We start from the raw sequence: 17,716 nt of genomic DNA, 5'->3' as shown, positions 1-17,716 counted from the left end.
CGTTTTCTGACAGTTTGAACAGAAATTCTTTGGTCATGCAAACTGATTGTTGCAGCAGCTGTCTGGGTGCTGTTCTCAGACGATCATGGAGGTGAACATGCTGGATGTGGAGGTCCTGGACTGGTGTGGTTACACGTAGTCTGCGGTTGTGAGGCCAGTTGAATGTACTGCTAAATTCTCTGAAATGCCTTTAGAGACTTTGGAGAGGCTTATGGTAGATTCATTCAATTCACAGGCAACAGCTCTGGTGGACACTCCTGCAGTCAGCATGCCAAGTGCACGCTCCCTCAGAACTCTGTGGCATTGTGCTGTGTGATTACACTGAACATTTTTAGAGTGGCCTTTTATTGTGGCCAGCCTAAGGAGAAGTGCTGATAGATTTTGACAGATTTGTGAACAATATTTGAGAAAAATGGGTATTTTGTGTTTATAGAAAATGTTTTAGATCTTTGAGTTCAGCTCATAAAAAAATAGGAGCAAAAACAACAGTTTTGAGTTTACATTTTCGTTCAGTGTATTACACCTGGGGACCTTGGCCCCTGTACCACCTCCACTCTGATTGGATTCTTCCCCTTTCACGCATTTAGCCAGAACTTTCAGCCACTGCAGTGCAGTCCGAACCACTCTCAAGTTACGTGCGCTTGTTTTATCCGTAGTTTTCCATTTACAACCTATCTGAGCCACAGTGTACAATACTCTAAAATCACTTGCTTCATTTCACTTTAATTAATTTCACTGAATTAAAGACATGTTCTGTCTTTCTATTTGCCTCACCGTCCCTTATGACTCTTCTGTCAAGTCCTTGAGTTTCCCAGCAACATTGGGTGATGAACTAAAGGCACGAGCACACACACCCACACACACACATTTTTGAATAATATTTTTGTAAAACTACAGACAAACGTTGTTGTTGGTACATTATTATGATACCAGTTACCTGTTTAATACAGCTTAATTGAGCGAACTTAAACTTTTCAATGATATAATTTACCATATTGGTAAATATTTGGTCAGTGAGCAAAACTACAGTACTCAATACTCTTAATGGCAACACCTGCGGTTTGACCATTCGGGAAGTTTTCCAGATCCCTCACACACGCACGCACCGACCTGGCATATGGAAATATGAGAAATAAACCAAAAATATTTGCAACATTTAAACTAATAAGAGAAAAAGCCCCAAATATTTTTCTGCCAAGTGTTAAAACCGGCACTCAGGCTATGAGGCAATAGTCAAACAAATAGTGCTGCTCTTGACAAATCTAAATTCACTCAATCATGTTCAGTTTCTTATAACAGGAAGGTTTGTTGCATCATTTTGGGCTCCTTTATTAAAGGTTGGGTATTGTGATTGTTTTTTCTTTGTTGTTGTGCTGTGGTTGGTTTTGCTTTTGCAAAAAACAAAAAAAAAAAACTGCTCTTTTCTGTCCTTCGAACATACAGTATGTTATTGTTTTGATGGTGTACTGTAGATTGTAGAGTAATGAGGCATTATGTTGGCATAGTCTCCTAGATCCTTATTACTAGTGAGAAACAAATGTAAATTCAAAAGAGACAGGGTTTTTGTGTGTTCAGTGGAGCATTGGCAAACGTCGTGAGATTGTTTCCTGCATGGTTGTGTTTGTTAGGTTTGATTGAGTATCACGTTGAGGATTATTCTGTCTGTGTGATTTTTCCTTTTGCGCTCAGTTTAGTTTGTCTTTTTTGTGTGTCTGATTCTCTTTGTGTCACTCCCTGAATGATTAGGTGGTCATTCACGAGAATAGAGAACTTTTCTCGCTAGTAGGTTTGAGACAATAAAATTACATTATTTTGTTCAATCTGCCCTGGTATTGTATAACTCTCATCTTGCTTTGGACACACCATCCGAGCAAAACTTTGTTCTGCAGGGGTCTGTGTGAACGATTGTGTGATTGGTCGTTTTTGGTGTTATTATCCTGCCTGTGGGGCAAATGCCACACAATGTGTGTGCATGCTAAATAAACAGTGTGCCGACTTGAACAGTCATCAAAAAGATGACTAAAAAAAAAAAAAAAAAATGAACGCCCATACTAATCGGTTTGCAAAATAATCTTGTTCTCATGTGAATGATTCCAGGCATAATGAGTATAACAACAGACAGAGGTAGAAACTCCAACAAAATTATACATTTTGGGTTATTTAACCTGTATTTGCTAGATTTTTCTTCAAGGAATTAGTAGAGAAAGTATAATTTGAACTTGAGTATTCTTTATTTTCATCCACAGAGGGTTGCTATGGTCTTTATGTATATTCATTTTGGATCAGAGAGATAAACATTAAGCAGACAGACTCTCCATCTGCGTGTCTGCTCAGGAAAGCTGTGCACTGTGTGTATTTACAGTACATGTTCTGCCTCACTGCCATCAGGCTCATTACACAAACCCCCCAAATTCATCTCCTCCTTTGCAAACATGGGTTGAGCTGTAATGATGTGGACCTTGCACCTTCTTATGGTGCACAGCGCTGGCAGTGACGTGATAGTGATGGGACTCTGTGGGGGAAGCCAAGAAATAATGTATATGAAAGCAATGCAGAAAGCTCAGCATGAGCGGGGGATGGGAGGAGACGGGTATCCCTTGTTTTGCTATGTATGTTTTCATCTGAGTGTACACTGCAGCTTTCTTACATTTCAAAAGAGAAAGAAAAATGCCTAAAATGCCACTCTAACAAGCCTCCTGGGACGTCAGCTGCTGGCTTTTTGAAAAGGGAAGTTTCTCTGATCAAAAATGCTTTGAAAGACTTCAGCAAACACTCTGTCCATATGGCCCATAGATGCTGGATTTGGGGTTCGCTGCAGTCGACAGCTCATGATGTGAGGATTCTTTAAGCCTCTTTGTGATAGAGGCAGGTGGATAAACTGTCAGAGAATGGGCTCTAAGCACAGCTTTTGTTTCTTTATTCACTGAGGCACACAGTAACACATGATGTATATGTTTACATTACATATTTATATTCAGTGCTGTGCTGGGTCTCCATCGGAGTGAAGACAGTGTTGTTTTTCTGAAGATGTTCTATCAGAGTAGCACATGGAGTTCTGTTGCTGAGCTTAAGAGTCTAAATGAGTTCAGTTTTCTTTCTTTGAAAACTGAACTAAAGATTGCACCAGCAGCTACTCTGGGAGCTTCATGGATTAATGTTGTCTCAAGTGAGAGCACATCCGCTCCATCCTGACTTCCTGAGAGCTTTTGGACCATTCTGTTTTGTTCACGGCTTCCTCTGTCATATACTGTATGTCTGATCTGCTGTTTTTCTCAATTACTGCTGATTTGTCTCTAGTGTATTGTTTGTAAAGGTTCCTTAATAATGAGATTTAACAGTGTGGGGTGTGCATAACAGCTAAATATGTCTATAAATTGACATTTTTTTAGCAGTATGAGCTTAGGGTGGATCATCAAAAAGTACAAATGCTTTTATTTGGGGAATTGGACTGGTTCTAGATTCGAGCATTTCTTTATGCAGATTAATTTTGTATTTAATAATCGTTGAGATCTATTTTAAGATGGTAACTAATTAATCCACGTCTAATTTCAATATAGACTGTCGCTGGATTTCTCGTCTCTGTTTCTTTAATGAGGAAGCCCATTTTTGGCTTGTTATTTTAAACAGGGTGAAACATAGAGTTAGTGATATATGATAAACAATTGTTTGCCAGAAACCAGAGACATTTTAAGAAAATCAGCTGTAGCTTGTTGAATCCTCTTTGACAGACTTCTTTTTACTTTCAAAGTGTGGCTCTTTAAGTGGTGTGTGTTCTGCTGTTGCCCTGTGATGGTAACTAAAGCATTGATGGTGAAACCTCACTACACACGCATGCAGATGCAGATCTCTGTCTGGTGTCATTATAAACAACACTAGTAAAGAAAACATTCATACTGTGAATCTGAAAGATAAGAATCCAAAGACTTTCAGCTGTAGGTAAAGTGGAAAGATCAGCTTTTGAGCCACAAAGTAAAACACAAACTATGTTAAACGACTGTGCTGTGCAAAGTGAGTAATTAATTACCTCTAATATCACCTTTAACTAAAGGACAGGCAGGGGCTGTTTAGATTTGCTTTCCAATGCTGCCATTAAAGGATCCAATTTGCCAGACACCAGCATCATTACGCAAACCATGGCAGCTTTTCATTAATCTCACTTATCGTCAGTGGTTGGTCTGCTGTAATTACAAATATAAAGAGGAGGTCTGCAAAGTTTCTTCAGGATCTGGGCTTTGTGAGCATATTTTATATCTATTTGTAGCTCCGGTGTGGCTCATTTTCCTTATGGGATTTGGTTGGTACAACTGTTCACGTTATATCTTGAGGTAATTAATGCTAATCAGTTTGCTTCTGCTTTGCCTGTCTCCGGCAGTTATTCTATGTGTGAGCTGTGAGTGATTCAGCTTCTTCCTGTTCTTCAAAGTGTGCTGCATCTCCAAATTGTCTTCACTCACTTTTACGCTGCAGACAACTCCTAAACTTCCACATACTGTATATGAGTCCTCCTTACCTTACAGTGATTTTACTCCACAAAACCTGGCCATACCAGCCTGTCATTGCCCGATCTAGTTAGATCTTGGAAGCTGAGTAGTTGGATGGGAGACCACTGAGAATTCTAGATGCCATAGTGGGGGACAGTCGCTCCAGTGTTATCTGTCATTGTGTCCTTGGGCAAGACATACTTCACCCACATTGCCTAGTGTGAGTGAGTGTTGGTGGTGGTCGGAGGGACCGATGGCGCACTATGGCAGCTTCAGTCAGTCTGCCCCAGGACAGCTGTGGCTACAATACTAGCTTACCACCACTAAGTGTGGACTGAAAGAATAATGCCTTAAAGTCCAAGCTGGTGTCAGATGGCGGGTGTGAACAACTCAGCTTGTGACCATTGTTATGTTACTGAGGCCACTACTCCCCCCTCAGCTAGGGTGGGGGGGTGGCTGGGTTGGTTCAGTACACAAAGACCTTTTGTATTCTCCTTTGTGTTTCCCATACAGCAGCTACATAGAAGTTGCAACTTATATTTCAACTTTTGCGACAGAAAGTAGTAAGTAGTAATAGTGAGACGTCAACACAGTTTGTTTGCATTCTTGGTGAAATTTATTTATTAGAGATTTTGTGAACAATTCTGGCACTGCCACACCTCCTTTATGCATTTGCCACATGCAAACTTGTCACAATACATACAACGCTTGGTGGCACGGTTTTTCCTGCAGCAACACTTCACCTGGCACAATGCCCTTTTCCCCACATCAGGTGTGGGTGGTTGTTGCTGAAGGTTTTGCTCATTCACCTCCTTGGCTGCCATATGAGACTGGGCAAGCTCATTTGCAAGCTCCAGCAAGAAGTCCACCCTTCTCTCCTTGACCCCAGTGCATGCCTGATAAAGCACATGTGCGTTCAGCGCTGCAATGTCAATCATGTTGTAAAACACAGCGACTGGCCAACGCCGTGTTCCTGAACGCACAGTGTACTTTCGAACCATCTGATCCATGACATCCACACCGCATTTCATGCTGTTGTAGTTGGTGACTGTGTTCGGCTTTTTTTTCCGAGTAGCCTCAGTCTCCACCACGCTGTGCACGCTACTGAGGAGGCAGACAGTCTTCTTTCGTTTGGGCACATAAACAGTCAGTGTGGCACCAGAGGTTGAAAACACTTGTGTGCTGAATTCCTCACGGGCCAAATTCTTTTTAGCTGAATCTGGAAGCTCCCGGTGAATCTTATTGACTGAGCCAAGGAGGGTGGTCTTCCGGCTGTGCAGTCAACGTGCTAGTGACAATGAAGTGAAAAAATTGTCGGTTGTAACAATTCTTCCTTTGTCCATAAACGGTTCCATAAGCTTCATCACCACATTTTCAGACAGTCTCTCCCCAGGTGGACGACTGGGGTCTTTGCCAAGATATGGGATGATTTTGCACACATACTTGGATTTAAGGTCACATGCCACCCAGAACTTGATACCAAACTTGTCCGGCTTCGTTGCAATGTATTGCAAGAAACAGCAGCGAGTCTTAGTTGTAAAAAGTTGCTCAACTATGGTGATGTGCCTGCCTGGGTTGTACGAAGTGATGCAGTTGGCAACAAAAGACCCCCAAACGTCAGAGATTGCAGCAAACAGTCCTTTTCACACTCGGAAATCTCACTTTACCATAAATAGCAACAATACATTTTATTTATAAGCACTTTTCAAAAACAATAAAGGTAAATAGTGAATACTGTTAATACTGTTTTTCTTTTTCTAATTTTATTTATTGTGGTAACACACATAACTCATATTAATTTGGCCATTCTTATCCAATAATTCCATATAATGTTATTTGGATTAACAAACATCTACCTGGGAGAAACTGGTTTCTCAACACTGGCCATCATTTACACCAACCCCCAAAGTTTGTCACTGCCCAGCTGCACATTCCGATCGAATGGCTGTATTTACATAAGAGAGGTGGCCCACTGAGTTGCAAATCAGTGTCATTTGGCAACCTCTGGGCAGGGCAACAGGAGTAAGAAAATCTTGGGCATGCTAGTGTTAATAATGTAAAGTGTCTATGATAAAGCATTATATAAAATCCAATGCATTATTATGATTAGCTGAATTACAAGACAAGAGTGATGAGATATTTTCCAGACTAAGGAAGGAAATTACACAGGAGAAGTGTGTATACCTCAAATGCATTACTAAAAATCAGGCCCAATCACAGGCTTGGCAAACACACAGAATAGGACGCATAACAAGCACCACCTTACATTGTGTATGCACAGTTAGAGCTGAGACAGCTAAAACAAATTTGGTCAAACAGATAATGCATTATGACAACAAAGATGCGTCTGGTGTAAATGCAGTTAAGTGGGGAAGAGTAAATAAACCCACTGCGAGAAAATGCTACAGTAAAGCAATGAAAGCACATCATCAAAACTTTAGTGTGGCACTCTGTGGTCTTGTTGTACATCCAGACAATCCACATCTTGGGGCATCACCAGACGGAGTGGCAAACTGTGGTAGAGGAACTGTAGAGATCAAGTGCCAATATAAATACCGTGATGGGCTGACAAGGAGCAGTGAGGACACAGATTTTTGTTTAAACAAATCATTCCATCTCAAGAAAAACCATGAATACTACCATCAAGTTCAGCTGCACATGTTTGTATGTGGTGACCAGTACTGCGATTTTGTGATTTGGACACAATAGGATCTACTCATGTCTCGTGTAGCCAGAGATGAAGAAATGCTGTGCACAGTTCTCCCTATTGCTGGACAGTTCCTCAAACAAATTGTTCTTCCCGAGCTCTCAACCCGTAGCATGAACCCAAGTACCAACAGTCTGCTCCCACTGTGAAAAACAGAGTTTGGAAAGATTAATGATCTTTCCAAACTCTGTCTTATAAAAAAGATTTTTTATTTGTTAAATCATGCCATGATTAGTTTATCAATATTAAAGTTACATAAACAAGACTAATAAAAAGCTTTTTGGCTCTTGAATACATTATCAAAGTATTTACAGTTTATTTTCTCGGAACAATACATTTACAAATGTTTGTTAATGCTGCACACACAATTACAATGTCATCCAACAGGTCAACCTGCGAGAGTGGAATAATAGTAGTAAGAATTTTGAACATTTTCCATCTCCCTATTATTCTTTCAATGTGTATTCTAACATTGAACAAAGGCCTTGATGTGTCCACTTATTGAACATACAACTGCTTTTTTCCTTTGGTAAAGTGAGGGATCCTTAGGGTCGCACCACACAATGCAAGCTTGTCTCGGATTGTAAAACCACAATCTGCTGGTATCTCATCATTTACTTGTAGAAGGTCATAAAGGCGACATGCCAACCAAATACTTAATTGTGTTATGGCTCTTGTAATTTGAATATATTTGGGCTCTGGTTGTTAAATTTGTGGGTTTGTTAATAAAAAATTTAGTGCAGTAAGTTTCAAACCTAAATACGCTGGTATTTAGATTTGAAACATTTTGGCATTTTTTTAAACATAGCATGCTTACTTGGCCACTTGATTAGAGGTTTAAAAATCTGAGACATAACAGGGAGCCAACTTCTCAACATTTTTGAGATGTCACATTCAGTAACATTACATATGAATGCAATATCCTTATTGTTGAGCCCTAATTGGAGTTTCATGAGAATGGCCAATAGATGGTCTTCCTGGGTCAGAGAGTCACGCACAACCTCTACGGCGCAACCTCTACGGCACAACCTCTAAGGCGCTGTCTCGTCTTCAGCAGGTACAAAACTCTGCGGCGAGGTTGCTGACTCGCACAAACAGAAGGGCCCATATTACATATATATGACCTTCAGAGCCTTGCATGGTCAGGCTCCCTCCTACATTAGAGACTTGTTGTGTCCTTATACCCCCTCCCGGAGGCTGAGGTCTCAAGATCAGAACCTGCTCATGGTCCCCCGTACCCGTTACAAGACCAGAGGAGATCGCTCCTTCCAGGCGGTCGTGCCAACGCTCTGGAATGATCTTCCGTTTTCCTTGCGTTTGCTTGATTCCGTTGATGCTTTTAAGAGCCAACTGAAAACCTATTTGTTTCAGAAAGCATTTTAAATTCCAGTGATAAAGGGTTGTTTTACGACCATCATATTCTTGTGACTGTAACTGCAATTTGTATTGTATTGTATGCACTGTATGTATTGTGAAGCACTTTGTGACTTCTGTCTGTAAAAGGTGCTATATAAATAAATATTACTTACTATTACTTACTTACACTGTCTTTAATTATATGCAGGACCCAATTTACTCATTGAATGCCATTCACGTCTATAGATGAGAGTTGCGTTTTTCGGCTGGAGTTGCTAGGAGACAGTGTGACGAAGCTCTCCGGTGAATATCTAACTTGTACAATGATGTAGTGACCAACTGGTGACATGTAAGTCGCAGCAGCGCACCTGTGGACGAGAGATCACCCGTGATGTGCAGATCACAAAGGGAGAGGAAAGGAGTTTACAAGACAGAAAATGGCGCAAAGATAGTTGATGCTGAAGTTCCCGCCAGCTCACACTCGACCAGAGCATGTGTGGAACTAAGTGCTCTTAGTTCCACACAGGCAAGCGGTGAGACTCGGCATGTCCGGGATGAGGAGAAAGTTGCGTTTGGGGAGAAAGACGGGGGAGAGATATGGAGGACGTCCAAAACACAGTAAGAAATCCATTCAACTCTGACATAGATAGCAAAAAAATAATAATAATGTTAGCCATCAAAAGCCCAGTCTCAGTGTTGTTTTTGTAGTTTTATAGAAGGAAACCAATGATGAGGTGTCCCTAAAGCAAAAAAAAAAAAATGCTTCAAAGTCACTAATAGTTTTTTCAGAAAAAGCCGTTTTTCTCAGCTTTTTGTCACAAACTGGTGATTTGTGTGAAACTTGCCTCTATTCAACTGCTGATTACGGAAGAATGGAACAAGCCAGAAACAAAATTATTTTTTCTGATGAAAGTAGAGTGTAATCTTTCAGAATCTCCAGATGTCAGATTGTCATAGTACAAAATATTCTGTGGGTCTTTAAAAATTTGTCAAAATGCTCTAAAATGGCTGGCACTGAGTGGGTAGAAATTTTGAAAATGGCTGGCAGTGAATGAGTTACAGAGGGCACTGGTGATACCTGTGAAAAACAGCACCTACGCTGCTTTACACTTGACAGAAGCAAAGAAGAACTGTTTACTCCTGACTATTGCTTTTAATTCCCGACTTCCAGTTTGCTGATGTCCTCACGAAGGTTGTCAAACTCGGTATAAAGTTGGCTGTACTTATTTTTGAGGTCATCATGGACAGCCTTCGAAACCGTAGCTTCTGAAGAAAACATTAGAATATTTAAGAAATTTAGAACTAAAAATGTACCATCCAAAATTCACACGTTGTAAACGGTTACATTCTGGGTGATTCTTTAGACTGTGCCAAACATAATCATGGATAAATACTTATTCACCACATATGTACAAATATGATAACATGATTAATCCTATTAGTGACTGTCCTAGGGCTGAGAAAATACTAACTGGTTCACAGACAGTCTTGGTCAGGATAGTGTTATGCGTTCTTACCAGTACAAATATCAGCACCAGCGTCTATTTCACAATCATCTGGAGAGGGGGAAGTAGGTGTGAACTGGCACCCATTGGCACACAGAAAGAAAGACACTTGGCAAACCACAGGTTTATTACATAGTCAAGTCAAAAAACCAGACTCAAATCATATACCTGGGCTTCCCAACTCTCCCATCTGAGATGTGTGCAGACCATGTCTCAATAAGCTTTAGTACAGATATAACAGAAACTTTATAGCCAGATAGATAACATTAACTCCTATAACAAATATAGCTACATTAACACACTCAACATGCACTTCCCATCATGTGAACAATGTGAAGTTATGGTGGTTGATCAGACAACAACAAAGTACAAGGAAGTTAGCGGTGATACCTCTCCAATGTTGCATTGCTATCTTTGTCAGACTGGTTCGAATAATGAAAGATAGGCGGGACAAAGGACTGTTGTAGTCATCAGATGTCTCTCCTGTACACAAAAAGACATATGCTATTAATAAAACCTTTCGGTTGGCCATAGCACGGTGCTAACATGCTATGGCTTTAGCAACGTATCTTAGCAAAACTGAACCAATTTGAGGAATTAATTACTCACATTTTTATCCATGAAAGACTCAATAATTGTATTTATAAAACCAGCGACGGTGATGCTGATTAGCTTGTTACATTAGATAAGGCTTACCTGATGTGAAATGATCGCTGCAGATTGTTGCATTTTTTTATCATTTGCTAGTTCCAATTACTTCTACTAATGGCCTGCAACAAAAGACGTTTCTTTTTTGCCTTGAAAGGAGTGCGACCTCACTCAATTATGTAAAACCTGTGCGTTTTATCGTCAAAAGGGTTTGTGCAACCAACAGCACAGCAAGACATGATTACAGCGGCTCTTTCTGCAGGCGACATGCACAGTGTTGCAGGAAGTGACGTAGAGTGATGTAGACCAATAATATATATTACAACAAACAGCTGAATTAAATATGGTGCAATGCAATACAATAAACTGAGTGGAAAAAACAACATTTAGATTAGCTGTCTGGAAATCATGGAACATGGTGTATTTCATGAAGTGAATGTCATGAAAAAGATAAAGCACACATTTATTTTGAAAAGGCCTAATCCATTGAAGGAAAATGTAACAGGTTTAATTCATAAGAGTGAGGATCGGTAACATTTTTCCATTCGAGCTCAATCTAAACCCGACAGGCATTAATATATTTAGTTAAAATCTCTTTTTTTTGTCATACGACACATTCACGTTTGTTTGGTGGAAAGCCCGTTTGTAATAAAAACTTCCTACATTTCCCCATTCAGAAATGTAGGAAGATCAATAAATGAATGCATTAGTCTCATCACTCTTTGCTCTGTCTATATCTGTCATCAATGCTGTGTAAACTCAAAAACCTGCATGTTGTTGAGCAGCGACTATGATGAGCATGCAGCGCTGTAGGTTTGAAGTAAATAATGTGAGGTGGACTTTTGATCGCAGAGCGCCCTGCTTTATTACCGAGGAGACACAAGATGTTATCCATTAGCTTCCTACATAATGAGTAGTTTTAAATTTAAATGTTGAATGTCTAATGTGACCAAGGCCGACCTTGTAAACAGTGCAGATAAAATGTTATGTGTTTATTTAAATGTAATACATTATCCCAACTTTAACTCTGTACATTTGCAAATGGTGAATATATCAGAAATTCTGATGGTCAATCCTTTGTCGTACTTGTGCTACCCTCCCCACAGGTTCTCATCTCAATGAATGTTTCCTCCTATTGAAGCGATCACATAACTGGCTGCTTGATAATTAATATTAAACTATTTGTGGTCATTTCAGATCGATCAATGTTACTGTGATGAGAGAAGGGAAATGTTGCAGGTTTATATATTGTCCATTAAATAAGCAAGGAAACAGTGTGGCGTAAATTGCAACTGTAACTAAACTTCAAGTGCAATATAGTGTTTTACCTTCCCGGGGGCGCTGGACATATTCCAGGTTCAGAGACCATAGGAGCAAAAGTGCTTAAGTCCATGGGAGAACACGCAAGGCAACATTTCAGGGCAGCTACACCCAGAGTCTGTATCTGGGATGAAGACGCGCAGTATCAGACTTAAGTGGAGGGGGAGAATATCACACAGCCAGAATCTACGCGGTTGTGCGGCTTTTCTGACTTACGTGCATGGCAGAATAAGGCCTATTCTGAATATCTGAAACAAAGTCTGAAAAAGTAATTCCTTACTTCAGCCCATCACTTCAACAGTAAGTGTTTACATTGACCCAGAATATTATTTTACCAATTTAATAACATGAATTTCAAATACTGAAACCTCAGGAGTTCCTTCAACATAACTACGCTGGCAGCAGTCAGTAGTTTTTTTATTCATATTCCAATGCAACGGGTCTACTGACCAGGTTATTTTCCTGACAGACACAGGCAGAAAGATGTTAGTATTATCATAATATCTGTCTCCTTTGGGATACAAATACAAATCATTTATTTCACTTGGAAGAGCAATAACCAGGCCACTGCTGACATCAATGCAGCCTGATTATGTCTGCTAATACACACCACATACCACCACTGCTGGACATAGGGTGGGGCCTGGCCTCCCTTTTGGACAGTTTTTGACTGTTGTAAATGACTAGCAGTCGATCCCCTGTACCTCTTCAGTCAAAACAGCCCCCATGCCTCTCTCCAATGCATCTGTTTGCAAGACAAAAGGTTCACGCCATAATTGTAGGAGGTTAAGGTGGTATATTTGTGAAGCCCCTCCCTTGTTAAAATGTGGGACCTTGTGAATAGCAGAGGGTTGGGACATGTATTCCCATTTTATTCATTGTCATGAATGAACTTATGGATCATGCCTGTCAGAGTCTTATTCAGGTGCTTCAAAAGACTGTCAGTCTGTTGGTGGTAGACATCTGAACAGATTTGATATCCAATCATCTGAACAGTTCTTTAAGTGAGCATGACATTAACCTGGTACCTTGGTCAGTAACATTTTCTTTTTGAATTCCAAAACGTGAGAGGACTAGAAAAAGTGCCTTAGCCAAACTCTTTGCAGAGATGGAGTGCAAACTACTTCAGAATGTTGTGTTGCATAATCCACTGGTACTGTACAAACAGAGATCCTTGTGCGCTCCAGTGAAATTGTCTGATGAGTCTGATGACCAGGTAAGGTTCCTTAGAACCAAGTTAGTTTAATGCAATCCGTAGGCCAATATCCAACCCACTGCTCACATCCGTTGTCTATGTTGAGCAGACAGACAATTTTCTTGCTGGTTTCCAGAGCACAAGTCTTGTTTTCAGCCACTTTCTGCAAATTAAAGACAGAGTCTTGATTAGTTTAGTCACCACAACTGAACTAATCAAACCTGACAGTTGAGTTCCCTAAACCCCTTTCTCCCTCATTGCCTCTGCCTGCTAACACTCAAACCACTTCTGTATTCTCACAAATGTGTACAACGCTGTGCTCAAGAAGTCTTTATAAAGTAAAACTCACAGCGTAGCTCTTCCTGCATTCCATGTCCTATTGTTGGTGCATGTGTGCACGTCTGGGCCCGTTTCAGGGCACTAGTCCTTGTTCTAGCTTCTCTCTACCTGCTGACACATCACAAATTTTATTCTACATATTATATGTGTTCTTACATACATTAACATGTATGTAAATAAGAGAACAGCAACAACTTTGAATTAAACGGAAGAGCTCTGCAAGCATTATGAGTTTTAAACTCACTCAACATTACTGTTTCTCAAAAGAAATCCTCGTTTTGTTTTGAATTCCTGTACATTTGAACACATTGTGAGCTCCACATCCACACTCAATAGGGATTGTGTTAGTGTATATGATCATGATTGATTAAATCTAAAGGCATATCTTATTGCAGCGCCATAGAAAGCCTCAAAAGGAGCCTTTACTCACGATCAGGTGTGTTGTATCTAAATTCTAAAACATGCAAGGCTGTAGCCCTTGAGGACTACAGTTTAGGATCCTCGCATTAATTTCTCCTCTTGCTGTCCTTCTTCCCTCCACCAGGGTTCCCAACAGCCTGGCAGTCATGTGAGACGAGCCATCAGTAAACCCAGCCAGAGGAGAAGCCAATCCCCCTCCCCCACTCCCTCCTACATGAGGACAAGAAGATGACTATCACCAGCCATCAGTCCTTCAATGTCCTAACAGTCGTCTTTCTCCTACTGTCCACTGCAGGTCAGTTAGCAACACTAGCAGTTTTTTCTCTGCCAAAGTTCTAGTTTAGGTTAGGTGGTAGCAGTTGACCTCAAGATGACATGAATATCTACCCTGAGTTAAAAGTATTAAAAGAAAATGAGACATTTTAATTGTAAAGTTGCATTCAAACAGTTGTCCAAAAGCATACCCGGGCAAAATTAGTGAAGTAACCTGAACATATGGATATTTTGTATTACACTTTATCCAATGGTTGCCCCTATGGAGTTATACATGTTTTGTTTTTACTTAAAGGTACAATTTGTACATAATTTTAGAATTTATGTGAGTGAAATCTGCTGTGCCAGTGTAATGATATGTTCTCACAGTAATTAGGGTAAATATCCTAATGCTCAGATACTGTGTAGATAAAATAAAAATGAAAGTGTAGATGTGTGCTTAAGTGTGACAAAGCTATATGTCGTTAGCAAACATTTCTAAGTTATGTCACAACGAGATCTGTCTCAAAGCCCCAGCATGCCTCTGTGTTCACAACAGGCGTGCATGAATAAGCAGTGATTGGAAGTCAATGTAGCACCCAGGAACCACAAGATCATCAAGGCAGGTGGCCCCCCGGTGGGAGCCAAGGAAGTCAAAGCTGCCCACCAGAGATCACACAGCCGCCAGGACATACAGAGGCAGGCCCTCAACCCACTTACCACAAACAAGCGAGCCCAAAGAACCGAGAGCCTAGCCCGCCCAGCTCCAAAGACCATGGACAACTCGAGCAGTGCAGTGCGCCAAAGCAGAGGCACCCATAGACCCCCACGAAACCTAGCTCAGCCCCTCCACCTGTCCAAGGTGCAGCTCATTCGACAGCAGGAGTTAGTACATCTTATATAAAAAAGTGTTGGTGGCAGTTGCTGCCAGGTGAGAAAACAAAGCACAAAAAATAATGCATTTAAAAATATAGTACATTTTTCCATGAAGTGAGTTGATTTTTTTCTAACTGCAACGTTTTCTCCAGGGATATGAATTCTAAGTGAAGAATCAGCTATCATGAAGATCAGTGACATGTCTTTTTCAAACTACAAGCTCGGGATTCAAACGTGACAAACCAGAGCATCAAATTCAAACCACAAAATAAATGTACTCAAAGTGAATCATCATATTTCGTTGCACAAGGCCTTACCTTAAGCCAAAGGTGCACAATACATTGATTGCAATCAACTAGTTAATCGAGGAGGCATCTTGTGTCGACAAAATGCACGATCAGCAATAAATTAATGAGAAGCAGCACGGTCACATATACTAAAAATGAAATCTAACAATTAAGCTTTTGACCTCAGTTTAAGGGGGCGCTAGCGCACCAGTCTGTTTATTTACAAACTCTAATAATCAGTAGAAGAAGACCCTCCCCCAGCCCTAAAGGCGCTCACACACCCACTCACACCGACCCAACCAGGTACATTTATTAGCAACATCTTCAGACAACCTTTGTGTGTGGAAGTTATTGAAGTTTTTCTAAATAACAAAGTGAGCTACAAACACTGAAACTCTCTGTGTTCTACTGACTCGCACCAATACATGTGCTTTTTCTTGTGGGTCTTTCTTTGATGAAGTGAGCAGCTGTGCTTTGCATTTTCAAAATATATTTTTTCATTGTATTTAAAAATATATATATTTTAATCAAACTCAGCTTTTAAGAGTTACTGTTAAGATATTATTTTTGTATTTTAATCCAAAGAAGTGGAACAAACTGCCAGCAGAGCTAAAGTCAGCTCTTTAAAGGTCCCATATTATGAAAAAATTTTTTTTCTGGTCTCTACATCTATAAACTGGTCCTCACCTGAGCCTGCCAACTCCCAAAATTAGGAAAACAAGTAATTCCTGCATGGTCTCTGCAGCCCACCCACTGGTAAAACGGCGCTGTTCAGATTCAACTCCTGTCGTTACGTAACGAAAGGAGTCATTTTCATAGGCCGACCTCCTCTGAGCGGTGATAAGAGACATCTGAGAGGGGGGCGTTCATCCCCGAGGTGAAGTGTGGTGTGTCCAGCGGTGAGATAGCAGTAGTGTATAAACCAACATCAGAGCCTATATTCTGTCACAACTACAGAAGGAGGCGTCGACAGACGGGGATCAATAGCATTTAAGGGTGCAGGCACAGAAACAGCCTGTTCTCTGCAGAGCTCATTTCAGCAACTTTTAGAAATTCAGGACCTATACGCTATACAAATAAATTTGCTTTGCCCTAATATTATACAAATATTGAATAATTATGTAATAACTGTAATAATAATAATAATAATAGTAATTGTAATAGTAATAATATTACTCTCTAATTATTTACAATTACAACCCCCCTAACACAGTAGATCGTGAAGATGTCCAGCCTGCACTACATTTACCCAAACAGTAATTTACAAAAATAACCATTGAGAGGAACACCGAATGATTTTGATTATTATTTGACATTACAACACTATATTGCAAAAATTATTCTTTACTATACATTTTGAATTATTAATCTAAAAGTATAATGCAATGCAACACAGGAGTCCATCAAAGTGTCTTTTACAGGGTTTTGAAAGTCAAAGTAATCGAGAAGCCTTTTTGAAACAGGTTCTAAAAGAAGAACAGCTGGGCAAGTCCTAATAAATCCAGCAGGTAGTTGTGTTTACGGTCTGATCGCTGCTAGACACAATTGACACACTGCACAGAAGTGTTTTCCTCTGATGCATGAGTTTATAAGGCATAGAAAACACCAGGTGGATTAAAACAGTTTAAACAAAGAATCGCTAACCTTTGTAGAAAAGTAAGGGGGCTAATATGAACTCAATTAACCTAAATTGATGCTAGAAATAGAATGTTGAGCTCTACAACATCCACACTCCCACAACATGATTCCTCTCTGCTACAGCAGTGATTAAGTGGTCTACATACAAGTGGTCAAATACTGAAATTAGGCAATGGCATCATCACTCTAGCAACTTTTGGGACAGAAAATAGCGACTTTCCTGGGGAGTGAGCAACAGTGACAATAACTCTTGACCAGAAGTGATACGACAGAGGAGCTGAGTAGTTTTAGAAATACTGAGGTCCACCACACATTACCCTCCTGCACATTAGTTGCTAAGTAGACAAAAATGAACATTTAGGAATATACAGTATATATAGGCAAGGCAAGGCAAGGCAAATTTATTTGTATAGCGCATTTCATACTCAAGGCAACTCAATGTGCTTTACATGATAAAACATTCAATTGTTTAAAATCAATAAGAACATTTAAAATCAGTAAAAATCAATTAAAATCATCAGTAAAATCATCATTACATCAACAACATGACAAAAAAAATCTCTCTCAATCATATGCAGTCGAGAAAAAAAGTGCCTTTAACTTTGATTTAAAAATGTTCACATGTGATGCTGACTTCAGCTCTGCTGGCAGTTTGTTCCACTTCTATGCAGCATAACAACTAAAAGCAGCAT

At 40.1% G+C, this 17,716-nt stretch overlaps 1 protein-coding gene across 2 annotated transcripts in view; it reads left to right on the top strand.

The window, feature by feature from the left end:
* shisal1b (shisa like 1b) overlaps positions 1 to 17,716 on the top strand; it is an 81,453-nt gene that overhangs the window by 30,572 nt on the left and 33,165 nt on the right. For both annotated transcript variants that reach the window (XM_028451517.1, XM_028451516.1), the window contains exon 2: positions 14,096 to 14,266. In XM_028451517.1, the coding sequence (XP_028307318.1) occupies positions 14,200 to 14,266 (67 nt within the window). In that variant the 5' untranslated portion in view covers positions 14,096 to 14,199. The remainder of the gene's footprint in view (positions 1 to 14,095; positions 14,267 to 17,716) is intronic.

This window comes from Gouania willdenowi, chromosome 6 (assembly GCF_900634775.1).
Source record: "Gouania willdenowi chromosome 6, fGouWil2.1, whole genome shotgun sequence".
Lineage (NCBI taxonomy): Eukaryota > Metazoa > Chordata > Actinopteri > Blenniiformes > Gobiesocidae > Gouania > Gouania willdenowi.
This window is presented reverse-complemented; position numbering and strand designations above follow the sequence as displayed.